Source organism: Budorcas taxicolor, chromosome 3 (assembly GCF_023091745.1).
Source record: "Budorcas taxicolor isolate Tak-1 chromosome 3, Takin1.1, whole genome shotgun sequence".
Lineage (NCBI taxonomy): Eukaryota > Metazoa > Chordata > Mammalia > Artiodactyla > Bovidae > Budorcas > Budorcas taxicolor.
Window position 1 is genome coordinate 51,685,485 of NC_068912.1, and position 13,620 is coordinate 51,699,104.

General features: G+C 34.6%; 1 protein-coding gene across 1 annotated transcript in view; it reads right to left on the reverse strand.

Annotated features, from left to right (window-relative positions):
* Positions 1-2,136: 2,136 nt before the first annotated feature.
* BRDT (bromodomain testis associated) overlaps positions 2,137-13,620 on the reverse strand; it is a 41,871-nt gene continuing 30,387 nt past the window's right edge. Inside the window, exons 14-17 of the mRNA XM_052637151.1 lie at positions 12,253-12,359; positions 8,142-8,347; positions 7,447-7,621; positions 2,137-2,220 (exon numbers count right to left, since the gene is read on the reverse strand). Of these exons, the coding sequence (XP_052493111.1) occupies positions 2,137-2,220; positions 7,447-7,621; positions 8,142-8,347; positions 12,253-12,359 (572 nt within the window). The remainder of the gene's footprint in view (positions 2,221-7,446; positions 7,622-8,141; positions 8,348-12,252; positions 12,360-13,620) is intronic.

Consider the following 13,620-nt stretch of genomic DNA (forward strand, 5'->3'; position numbering starts at 1 on the left):
ATGATGCTGATGAAGCTGGTCCCACTCTTCCAGAACAACTCAAGAAAAAAAGAGGAAAAAAAAAAGCAAAAAGGTTGATTATATAATATTGTTAACAAGTAAAATCCATGCAAGAAGTTAAGAGAAGTCAAGCATTTTTTTACTAAGAAATAATGTACAAATTGAGGAAGGATCAGTTATACATCAATATTTTCTCTGCAAAACTGACTTAAACAAGCCTACCAAAATTTTGTTGACTATCTACATTGTGCCAGATCTCTTACTGATTGAGCAAAGGTTAAAATGTTAAATTGGTTAAACTAAACACTGATAACCATAACATAGCTCTCTGTAAGGGGTGTTCCAAAGGTTTATAGAAAAACCTCAAGTAAACCATTTAATGTAAAAGGATATTAATTGAAGCTGAACTTTCTTTTTGGATGTAGACAAAGATCATTCACTGAACAGTTTTATTATTTAAAGGCAGTTGTTGAAAGAGTTAATGTGTATTTGACAGAGTAAATTCTTTAGTATTTTTATTTAGTATTTAGTATTTTTATTCTCTTAAAAATGGAAAATTTCCCATAGATCTTAAAAGCATTACATAATAAATATTTAAATGAGCCAGAAAATATTGAAAGGTCTAAAGAAAAAGAAAAAAAACAAAACAAAACCCTATAACCCCATCACCTAGAGGTAACCACTATGCATTTCTGATGTATCTAAGACTACATATATATATATTAGAATATATAGATATATAGAAATTAGACTAGATATAAATATAAATTAGAATATATAGAGAAGTCCATATGCTCTTTTAGGAAAATAACAATGCATACTGTTTAATATATACATACTAATTTCTTGTTTAAAAATATAGTATAATATGTATGACTATGACTTTTATTCTGGCTGTTTCATGAAGGTATCACCACCATTTCAGCCTCTAGTTGAATCGTATTTTTAAAATGGTTGACAGCTTAAAGGTATTTCAAGAAATTATCATATTGATTATAAAAATAAATAAAGCCAAGAAAACTTTCTCTTTCTCTCTACAATACATATACACTTTGAATTTTTACTTTAGATGATACTGGAATAGTGCCTGAATGTTACAAGAGTCCAAATTTTAAAATACATGAAGCTGATATACATAATTTATACATAATTCCAACTTGAGGGTGATGAAACAAAATATTTCACAGATTTAAATACTTAGTAAAGTAAAAATTTAGACATCCATTGCTATCACATGCATATTAAGAAATGTATAGATTCTTAAAGACACATACATAATTAATATTCACTGTTATTTTGTCTCAAATTTAACATCTTTCAAACCATAGATAATAAATATACATTTTGAATATAGAACCAATAGAGAATCTTATGAAATCTGACACTCAAAGAAACCAGGTGTTATTTGTTAGAGGTTCTAAATATTTCTGAAGGCAGACAAATATCTGTTTTAAAAGTTACAAACTCATGGTGATCATTTTGTAATATACAGACATGTTGAATCACTATGTTGTACACCTGGAACTAACACAGTATTACAGATTAATTATACTTCAATTTTAAAAAGTAAATAAAATAATAAATTAACAAAACAAAACAACCTCTCTTGTAGGCCCCACATTCTGCCACCCAGAGTCATTTAAAGAAACCCAGGCAGAATCATGGCTCATTGAAACATTATTTACATTACAAAAGGGTCCTATACTCCAAAAAGAGGCCTGAACTCCATTAAAGGACAACTCCCTGTAAAAAAAAAAAAAAAAAAGTTAGAAACTCAACAAGAACTCTTTTTTTGATCTCTATATCAAAACAAGAACGGACCATCTTTGAAACAAGAAGGGACCATCTTTTGGGATTTTCACTGCTTAGATAGGACCTATAATATATAGTAGAATACTGGTAAAATGAATAACATTTGGGAGTTTATTCAATTTTTAGGTATCCCAAACTATAAAATTTCCTATAAATTATGTCATTAAAAAAATGAACATATAGTTAACAAAAAATGTAAGTGAAAATTGTTTAATCATCTTAGAGCAGTCAAAATACAATATAAGTTGGTATCTTGGTGTTGGAAAGCAATCATTTTACCATTTGCTTTTTAATCTTTTATAATTCATTTAAGTTGATGGTTAATCAAAAAACTGAGTTGTAATCAAAGTTGTTTTCAAACATTGTCATAATGTCACTTTGAAGAGTCATATCAATGGTACCAGCCATCTGTAGAAAAGAAGAGAAAATATAAATGTTACTTAAAAAGTTTATGCCTTCATTGTATTACATCTATATAAGGAAATGATAATGCAATATTTGGAATACAGAAAATGAATGTACTTCATTTAACATAATGAGTTTGTACATAACTTCTAATTTCTGTTCAACTACTGATTGTTGTTAAAATACCTTTCACATGATAAATAAAAATTAAAACTTACAAGAGCACAAAGAACAAGTTTAACTTCTCTCTCCAAGTAAGAAAGTTCTCAGTGTTAATCTACACATCAACTAAGATTACATGGTTTGATGTATCTCTCTAACCAACACAGGACTAGATACACAAAATTATTTTCTGAATGAACTAGTATCTTACCCCTGTGAGAGAACTATAACATGTAATGTTAAAGTCATGATTCTGCCTAATACTGTGTAACCTAAGGCAAATTATCTAATCAAGTTTATTTAATATACAGGTATTTATGAAGAGCAACCAGACTGAATGTATAACATTCAGTACAGTTTTGTTTATTAAATGCTAAAAAAACTAAATAAAATAAGCTAAAGTATAGGAAAAGCTAAATTAAGACAAAAGAAACAAATGTTTTCTTACTGTACTCTGAAGACTTCTCTAAATGTCCGTGAGACACAAGTTAGTTTTTGCCACATGTAAAATGACACCAACTATGAAAGTTCAGTTTTTTTTTTTAAGACCAGTGAACAGTAACAGCTCACAGTAGTAGCACCAGTTTGTAACCAGCTGGTTGACATCCTGGATGAGAATCAGTGTTCTTTGATTATGTGGGAGATTTGGAATTATGACTTGGCTACCAAAAGGATATTATTTAATAATAAGTTGTGTGATTCTTAAAAACTATGAAAATGTCTTTAAATATGATTTAGAGACAAGGGTAAATTCTTAGATCTTAACCCCAGCTATTTTCCTAGTGCCAGCTATTAGGATACAAAATGTCTAGCCCAAGCTAATAGTCCTCAGAAGTTCTATTTTAATGCTCCAGTGAATGTTGGATACACTGTCCTGGTTTAAATATCACTGATACTCTTATCTCTAAGTATCCAGACTTACCACAAAGTTCCAAAAATATGTAATGAAACTTGTTTTATTTAAAAGTACTTTATTTTAGATTCTCTTCCATCTTGACTAAATCTGAATTTGTGGATATTGATTGATGTCAAACTGGATACTGCCTGTACCAACTAACCTTAGATACCACAATTTAAATATTAAAGCTTTCTGCAGCTGACTCTATAACCTGGATATTCCTTTTTAGGTGGTCCTAATATACACTTCAACCATTCAAACTTAAGATCAAAACTTGGGTCAAGGGAACTGGCAGAGGAGAGGCTCTCCTAGGGAGCTTATGCTAGATGTCAAGTTATTGCTGCCATTTACAGTACCAGTCTGGCCCAGAAGCTGCAGCCTAAGAGTCTGGAGTATCAAGAATGATAGTAGGTAGCTCCAAAGTCAAGTTTTTAATTGTCCAGCTGCTAGAGGTGGCACTTCTAGTCACGTTTCAGTGGGTTCCAGAAAAATGCTTGGATTTTAGAAATACCAGATTACCTAGTTGGGTTGTTGGGTAGCAGGAAGGTTGCTGAGATATCACTTGTGGGTAGCTACAGTCAGGCTCTTGTGAATACCAAAAGGAAAAATTCCTAGGTCACTAGAGAAATACTTCTAGTAAAGTACTACTTAAATTTTAATAAGGAACTTCAAATATATATATAAAAATTTGCTATTTAAATTTATTAAAATTCAATAAAATGAAAAATTGACTTCCTTAGTTGCATCAGCCACGTTTTAAGCCCTTAATAACATGTAACTAGCTGCTATTATAGTCGATTGAGTAAAGCACGTTCCTCTAATTGTAGAAAGTTCTGTAACAGGGATCCCCAACCCCCAGGTCACAGACGGGAGATTATGGAGTAGACTGGACATAAGCAACACACTTCAGACGTCACTGTCTCCCATCCCCGGAGATGCGATCATCTAGTTGCAGGAAAACAAGCTCAGGGCTCTCACTGATTCTGCATCTTGGTGAGCTGTACAATTATTTCACTATACATCACAGTGTAATAATAATAGAAATAAAGTACACAGTAGGTGTAATGCACTTGAATCATCTGGTAAGCACCCCACCCCCACCCCAGTCTGTGGAAAAATTGTCTTCCAGAAAACTAGTCCCTGGTGCCAAAAAGATTGGGGACTGCTGTTGTATAAGAGCATACTGCTCTAAAGCAAACTCCATCATATGTTACAACACTGGTCTATACAGTTTGTTTCTGTCTTCACATTATAAATAAACCGATAAAACTTGTGTTTTATTTCCTAGGAAATTCATTTGTATCATAATCAATACTACCTGTGTGCCTGTGTGCTCAGTCACTTAGTCATGTCTGACTCTGTGACCCCATGGACTGCAGCCTACCAGACTCCTCTGGTCCATGGAATTTCTCAGGCAAGAATAGTGGAGTGGGTTCCCATTTCCTTCTCCAGGGGATCTTCTAGACCCAGGCATCAAACCCTGTGTCTCCTGCATTGGCAGGCGGATTCTTTACCACTGAGCCATCTGGTAAGCCCAGTCAACACTACAGACAAAAGCCAATGACTTTTTTCTTCTGGAACTAGTATTCTGTATGACCTGTGAATTCACATGACCTTTCCAGGATTACAAAAATATCCAGCAGTCAACAAGATAAATTTATATCTGGCATCAATGGTTACCAGGTTAAGTAAAGAAAGAGAAAAACATTATCTGTAAAGGAGATTAATCAATCGAAACCAACATGCAAGTGACAAATATTAGAATTAGCAGAGAACCCGTTAAACAATTATGATAATTGTATTCTATTTGTTCAAAAGTTTAATAGAGTTAACTAAAAACATTAAAAATACCCAAATCAAACTTCTAGATATGATGACTATAATGTCTGAGATGGGACAACTTCAAGTGGTCTAACACAAAAGTAATTGGAATCACTAAAGATTTCAACTATACAACATTCTGGAAATGGCAAAACTATGGCAGTAAAAAGATCAGTGGCTGTAAAGGTTTAGGAGGGAGGGGTGAACATAAGGAGAACAGTATGTCATTATACATTTGTCAAAACCCATAAATTACAACACAGAGAGTGAACTCGGGTGCAAACTATGGACTCTGCTTGGTAAACCAACATTGACAATGGTGTGGCAATGTTAATTCATAGACTGTGTAACAAATGTACCACACTAATGTGGGATATTAATGGTGGGAGAGACTGTGTATTGGTAGGAGAAAGGAGAGGAACATGTGGGAACTCTACTTTCATTCAGTTTTGCTGTCAATCTAAAACATTTTAAAAAGAAAGTACTAATTATCAAAATTAATGAAGAACAAAGGCCAAATAACGATATTTTCAGATGTAAAATAGCTGGAAAAATTCATCACCAGTTGACCTATACCACAAGAAATGTTAGAAGGAAGTCCTTAAAGGAAAAGGAAAATCATACCATTTGGAAATCTAGATCTAAATGAATGAAAAACACTGGAAACGGTAACTAGACAAGTTTTTTAAAAATGTCGTTTAAAATTTGAGAGATAATTTGACTGCTTAAACAACAGCCTAAAGGCTGGAAGGGAGGAAGTGGAACTACACTATTTTAAGGATATTATACTAAATGTGAAGTGATGTAATATAAGTTGAAAGAAGACTGTGACAAGCTAAACTATCAATATATATGATAAACCATAAGGCAACCACTAAAGTAACAAAGAGTTATAATAAGCCAATAAAGAAAAAGAAGGAATCATAAAAATACTTATTAATCTAAAAGAGTGCGGAGAAAAAAGAATAGATGACACACATAAAAAATAAGATGATGGCCTCAAATGTAACCATATCTATAATCGTATTGAATGTAACTGGTTAAACATTCCTGTAAAAGGCAGAGATTGGATTTTTTTTCAAAGGCAAGACTACACTATAGGTTGCAAGAAAATAATTTAAAATATGAAGCACAGATAAATTAAAAGGAAGGAAAAAAATTTTGCACCATGCCAACACTAGTCTTAAAAAAGGTGAAATTGTTATATTTCAGAGAAAACAATATTATGTGGAATAAAAAAAGTCATTTTATAATGAAAAGGGATCAGTTAATCAAGAGGATATAACAGTCCTGTATGTTTATGCACCTAAGAACAACTTCAAAATACAGGAAATAAAATTGATAGAATTGCAAGGGTAAAAAGCCAAGGCTATAATTGTATCATCATAGGTACCAATGCCCTTTCTCCATATTTGATAGAACAGACAGGCAGAAAATCAGCAAGAATTTAATAGACTTGAAAAAACATTATCAACCAACTTGTCCTGTTTAATGCCCTACCCAACAGAAGCAGAATGCACATTGTTCTAAGTGCATACAGAATATTTACCAAGGTAGATTGTAATCTGGGCTATAAAACAAGTCTTATTAGTGAATTTAAAATAATTCAAGATGTTGTGTGTTCTCTAACCACAATGGAATTCAATTAGAAATCACTAATTTTCTATTATTTTCACTAGCTAGAAAATTTCCAAATATTTGGAAAACTAAATAACACACTTCTAAATAATCCACAGATAAAAGGAAGAATTCTACACTTTTTATATATTAAGGACACCTTAAACAGAAATTTTGTTTTTTTTGGTTTCCAGTTTCATCAAGGTATAACTGACATATAACTTGATGCAGAGTTGAACTAAACACTGACTAAGGTGGCATATCTTTTGGCCACAATTCACAGGTAGTTTATAGGTTTTTCAAGAATAACAACAGTAAGTGATTCTACCTTTGTGCCAGGCATTTTCAAATGTGCTTAATACAAGTAAATTCATTTCACCTTTTACCTTTACAAATAAGGAAATTGAGGCACAAGGAGGTTAAATGAATAGCCCAGGCTCTAAGGTCTATTTAATGGAAGAACCAGGATTTGAACCCAAAGTTCAAACCCAAACCCAAAGGCTCGAGGATTGATACTCTATTATTATACTATGCTTGTGTCATTTGACTATGAGATTTTAATTTTACTCTTAATTTTAGAATGAACTTGATCCTCACTAAAGAAGTTAACTCCTCACACTAAAGAGGAAATTGTTACTGAAGAACCACCTAGAATACATCTTTGAACATGTAAAGACACTGCTCTGTTAAATCTTTCCTTTGTTAGATTCAGTAAACTAAAATTCACTTACTGCTTCTCTTCTCCTCCGCTCTTGCTCCTTCTCTCGTGCTAAATTTCGGTCTTTCAGAAGCCACAGTTTGCCTTTATCTTGAGCTTCCTGTGACTGCTGATCTTGTTTTTGTTCTTCTCCAAGACACCTGTTTTGCATTTTATTTGGAGAAGATTCTAGAGTGAAGCCATGGTCCCTTAAGAAACAGTAAAGTGAAAAGTAGGTTTCAAGTTCCTTAAAACTTTTTATAATGAAGATACATTGTCAAACGACAAATATAAAGCAGTGTTCTAGATGTCCTTCTTCATATGTTATGACATTATTTTTTAATATTTCTGAAGTCAGATTTTACATAGGGCAATATATGTTAATAAAGAGAAGGTTTTGGAAAATTATGACCAAAGTTTACCATTATCTTCTTATACATAGAATGGAAACAATATTAAGACATTTCTGGAAAATAATGATACCATTATAATTTAGTAATATTAGTATTTTTAATAGCTTCTTTAATCACTTGATTATTTATATCCCCTTTAAAATAGGTATTACTACTTAATTTTTTAAAAATCAGTAAAAATTCACTTTTCTAAATATAATTTGCTCTGTGGTCTACTAAATTGCTGAATATAGTCACTTACAAAAAAGAAATTTAATATATTTAAAATACATGTCTATATCTCCCAAAATCTACACTAATCCAAATAATTACAGACCTCTGATTTTCTTGAAATACTTTTGGTTCCTTTGTATTCTGTTCCAGATGCTTCCGTATTAGTTCCTGTGTTCGAGCTCTTACTTCCTTTTCTATTGCTGCTTTTCTAAACTGGTTGAAGAGCTCATCTGATGATTTCAGTACACCTGATGTTTTGACTGGTTTGCCTAAACTTTTCCAAGAATCTGCATTCTTGATCTTTATATCCTAAAACAAATATTTGATTCAGTATACATCTAAAGATGTCAACTATTTGAAAGAAAAATATTATTTTTGATAAAAATTAAAAATAAAGATTCCAAAAGCTTTAGGTAATTTTACTAAAGTTAAAGGTTACTAAAGTAGAAAAAAATAGGATAATAGATTAGCTAAATTCAGTTATTCATCTAAGACCAAATTAAAACAGCATGCTTGACAGTTATTTCAATTTAATATGAAACATATGTTAAGGGTATGAAATCTATAAAGAATATAAAAATTAACTGGTCACTGTAATCAAGACATTTATGAACAAGGATCTACTGTATAGCACAGACAACTATAATCAATATCCTATGACCATAATGGAAAATGTGTGTGTATGTATTATATATATATGTATATATGAATCATTTTGCTATATAGCAGTAATTAACACAACACTATAAAGCAACTATATTTCAATACAAAAATTAGGTTACAATCTTAAATTCTATGCAAAAAATAAAAGCAAGTATACAAGTGATTAATCAGAGGCAAAGTAAGATGATGGCAAAAAGACTGTAAGAAGTAAGAATGGTACAGTATTTGTTGAAAACCCTCTGACATAGCTTTGTTTTCCTTTCTTTGGTATGAAGAAAAGAATTAACTGCTTGTGATCACTGTTCTTAACTGAGACAGGCCAAGGTAAAGATCAGTGGCTGACCAACAGAAATGTATGCAGTTGAAAATCTTCCGATACTGCATTTTTTTTCAAAAAAGTAGACTTTTAATAATATATTTTATTAACGGAGTCAAACATCCTTCTTCACCCCTAACACACACACACCTTCACCATTGGTCACCCAGTTGTATTTATGAAGTCTTTCTTATATGTTGCCAATAAAACCTGTTTTTGTTCCTACCCATGGAATGGGCTAAATACTAGTTTCACACTTCACTTTTCTACTGAGTCAGTTAAAGAATATTGCTTTCAGATAGAGACATGAAACATAACAGGTAATACATGGTAGTATCAGTTCAGTTCAGTTGCTCAGTTGTGTCCGACTCTTTGCGACCCCATGAATCACAGCACGCCAGGCCTCCCTGTGTTCATCACCATCTCCCGGAGTTCACTCAGACTCAAGTCCATCAAGTCCATGATGCAATCCAGCCATCTCATCCTCTATCGTCCCCTTCTCCTCCTGCCCCCAATCCCTCCTAGCATCAGAATCTTTTCCAATGAATCAACCCTTCGCATGAGGTGGCTAAAGTACTGGAGTTTCAGCTTTAGCATCATTCCTTCCAAATAAATCCCAGGGTTGATCTCCTTCAGAATGGACTGGTTGGATCTCCTTGCAGTCCAAGGGACTCTCAAGAGTCTTCTCCAACACCACAGTTCAAAAGCATCAATTCTTCGGCGCTCAGCCTTCTTCGCAGTCCAACTCTCACATCCATACATGACCACAAGAAAAACCATAGCCTTGTCTAGACGGACCTTAGTCGGCAAAGTAATGTCTCTGCTTTTGAATATACTATCTAGGTTGCTCATAACTTTTCTTCCAAGGAGTAAGCGTCTTTTAATTTCATGGCTGCAATCACCATCTGTTTCCACTGTTTCCCCATCTATTTCCCATGAAGTGATGGGACCGGATGCCATGATCTTCATTTTTGAATGTTGAGCTTTAAGCCAACTTTTTCACTCTCCTCTTTCACCTTCATCAAGAGGCTTTTTAGTTCCTCTTCACTTACTGCCATAAGGGTGGTGTCATCTGCATATCTGAGGTTATTGATATTTCTTCTCCCAGCAATCTTGATTCCAGCTTGTGTTTCTTCCAGTCCAGCATTTCTTAGTAGGAAATAAAGGGAGGATGAAACCCTGGTCTCTGGTTTTGTCCTTAAAATGTCTATTTAACTGCAATAAAATTCTGGCAGATCCTAAAACAGGAAAGTTCATATTTGGGCTTGGAGTATGGGACAGTTTTTCAGATATTACAGAGAAGAATACGATTTTGACGTGAGAATGGAAAGCATTCCTCACTGAAGGAAGAACATAGGCATATGCTTAAGACTGAAAAGCTAAATCGGAGTCACAGTGTAAAGGTGCTTAATCTTCATTTTGAAGTCAAAGCTAGAAACTATTGAAGGTTTCATATATAATAATTATATGATCAGAGCAATACATCAAGAAGTACAGTTAAAAGAATGTTAAAAGCAGAATGGGGACTTCACTATGCTGCCAATGCAGGGGAAATGGGTTCAATCCCTAGTCTGCAAAGATTCCACGTGCCACGGAGCAACTAAAGCCATGTACCACAACTACCATGCCCATGCCCTAGGGCCTGCATGCCGTAACCTACAGAGAGCCTGCATGCTGGAACTACTGAAGCTTATGTGCCTAGAGTCTGTACTCCACAACAAGAGAAGACAATGCAATGAGAAGCCTGGGCACCGCGATGAAGACCCAGTGCAACCAAAAATAAATAAATAAAAACAGATTTGAACAAGGAGGGTTTCAAGTTTGTCTGCAGTTATAAATATTACAGAGAGCTTACATTGAAGGCAATAAGGCCTGGTCTATGAGGTAGAAGTGGAAAAGGAAACATCTTGAAAATAAAACCCAGAGTTTAGCAATTTCTTGACTTCAGGAGACTGAGAAATCAAAACGGATTAAAACTCACAGGATGCCAGGTCTAGAAGTATATATTTGAGTTATCTGCAGAGAGACTGTAACTGAAATCACCACAGTGGATGTTCAGAGAGAGAAGTAGTAGAAGACCCTGATTTCCTCACACCATCAACACTTTTGGAGGGATGCAGCAATTTTAGACATCATTGGTTCTTCTGATAGGGCAAATTACAGGGATGGGGCAATAGCTAGATTCGAGGTAAAATTAAGGCACTGCTTTTCAGCTGAGGGTGATTCTCCTTTGCCCAGGGAAGACATATGGTGATGTCAGTAAAGTTTTTGGTTGTCACATACAGGTGAAGAAAAGGGTGTTACTAACATCTAGTGGGTAGAAGTGAGGGTCCCTGTGAAGCATCCTACAATGTATAGACCATACTCTCAACAAAAACTTATCCAGTCCAAAACATCAATAGGAAATAATGGAAGGAAGGAAGGGAGAGAAAAAGAGGGCATATGTGAATATCTCATTCATGGTCAGTTTCTGACAATTAGTTTTGAGAGTCACTTTGATTTTAAGGAGATCAAACCAGTTCTCCTAAAGGAAATCAACCCTGACTATTCATTGGAAGGACTGATGCTAAAGCTGAAATTCCAATACTTTGGTCATCTGATGCGAAGAGCCGACCTCACTGGAAAAGACTCTGATGCTGGGAAAGATTGAAGGCAAAAGGAGAAAGGGCAGCAGAGGATGAGATCGTTGGATAGCATCACTAACTCAATGGACATGAATTTGAGTAAAATCCGGGGCATAGTGGACAGGGGAGCCTTTGTGCCACAGGCCATGGGATCACAAAGAGTCAGACACAACTTAGTGACTGGAAAACAACAACTATATTCAAATGTCTAGAATAGTACCTGATGTGTCTAATGTATCCCAAACATCTAGAATACTTGTTGAAAGACTGATCAATGTGTGGTCTGAGATTAAGTGCACAGAAGACTCCATGAGGAAATCACCTACAAAGGATTGTAAAAGCTAGTTTTATAACATGTTTTAAAATAACGATAGCTGGCAAATACCAGCATTCTAGAATTTAAAATTAAACACAAATATGAGGACTGATGGTAGAGGGTGGGGAAAGGTGTTGCTCACAGTTTAACTTCTGTTTTTTAACAAATAGGCAAAAGTTAGTCTTAAGAGATCCAAAATTCATTCAAATTAGCACTTAAAATAACTCTGTGCCATTTCTATATTCAATTGTAAATTCCTTCAAGATCTGTGAGAAAAAAATAACATCATTCTTACCTTTTGCACTGGAACTTGACCTTGATACTCTGATTCTAACATCACTGTGTCATTATCACTGGACTGAGGCATCACAGTTAGGCCATTCAGCAGTTGTTCAGAATCATCTAGATGCACACATTTTTAGAACAGTACAGTCAAGTTAATATATTTCATCTTGATTCTCCACAATTTGACATTTTCCCCCTTTCTATGTTAGAAACTACGAAAACAAACAGTTTTTTTATGCTTCTTAATTTTGGGGTATCGTTAGTTGGAGAATTGTAACACTGTAAAATAAACATTTTTCACTTGAAATTTTACCTCCCTGTATTTCTTTTCCTTCGTTTTTTTTTTTTTTTTTGGCTGGGGTGGGTAGTCAACATAAAGTATAGCTGACATTTTGGATGGTTTGCCTTGGAAATGAATCGAAAACATCTGTTATTTTTGATATTGACTCAAGTACTGCATTTCGGACTCTTATTGACTATGAGGGCTACTCCATTTCTTCTAAGGTATTCTTGCCCACAGCAGTAGATATAATGGTCATCTGAATTAAATCCGCCCATTCCTGTCCATTTTTGTCCACTGATTCCTAAGATGTCGATGTTCACTTTGCCATCTCCTGCTTGACCACATCCAATTTACCTTGATTCATGGACCTAACATTTCAGGTTCATATGAAATATGGTTCTTTATAGCACTGGACTTTACTTTCACCACCAGACATATCCACAACTGAGTATCATTTCTGCTTTGGCCCAGCTGCTTCATTCTTTCTGGAGCTATTGGTAATTGGCCTCTGTTCTTCCCTAGTAGCATATTGGACACATTTTGACCCGGGGGGGTTCATCTTCTGGTGTCATATCGTTTTTCCTTTTCATACTGTTCGTGGGGTTTTCAGGGCAAGAATACTGGAGTGGGTTGCCATTTCCTCCTCCAGCGGACCACAATTTGTCAGAACTCTTCACTATGACCTGTCCGTCTTGGGTGGCCCTGCACGGCATGGTTCATAGCTTCATTGAGTTACACAAGCCCCTTCGCCACGACAAGGCTGTGATCCATGAAGGGGTTTACATGCCATAATAAGTGGAAGATGATCAATGTATGGCATACCTGAGTAAATAGGAAGTCTGCTCCAAGCCTATTGCTGAAAGCTGAGGATAGAGGGGATCCTACTTTAGTAAGCCTGTGCTTCAGAATCTGGCTAGAAAAGCCTGGAGTAAAGTAAAATGATAAAGGCTTAAGGATGTAACTCAGAGTACTATCAATATATACAGCAGGCAGATAAATGTAGGTATCTGTAAAGAACATTCAGAGATGTAATGATCAAGAGAACAGTGTCAAAGAAGCCAAGTATATCAAGGATCTGACTGAAAGACAACTTCA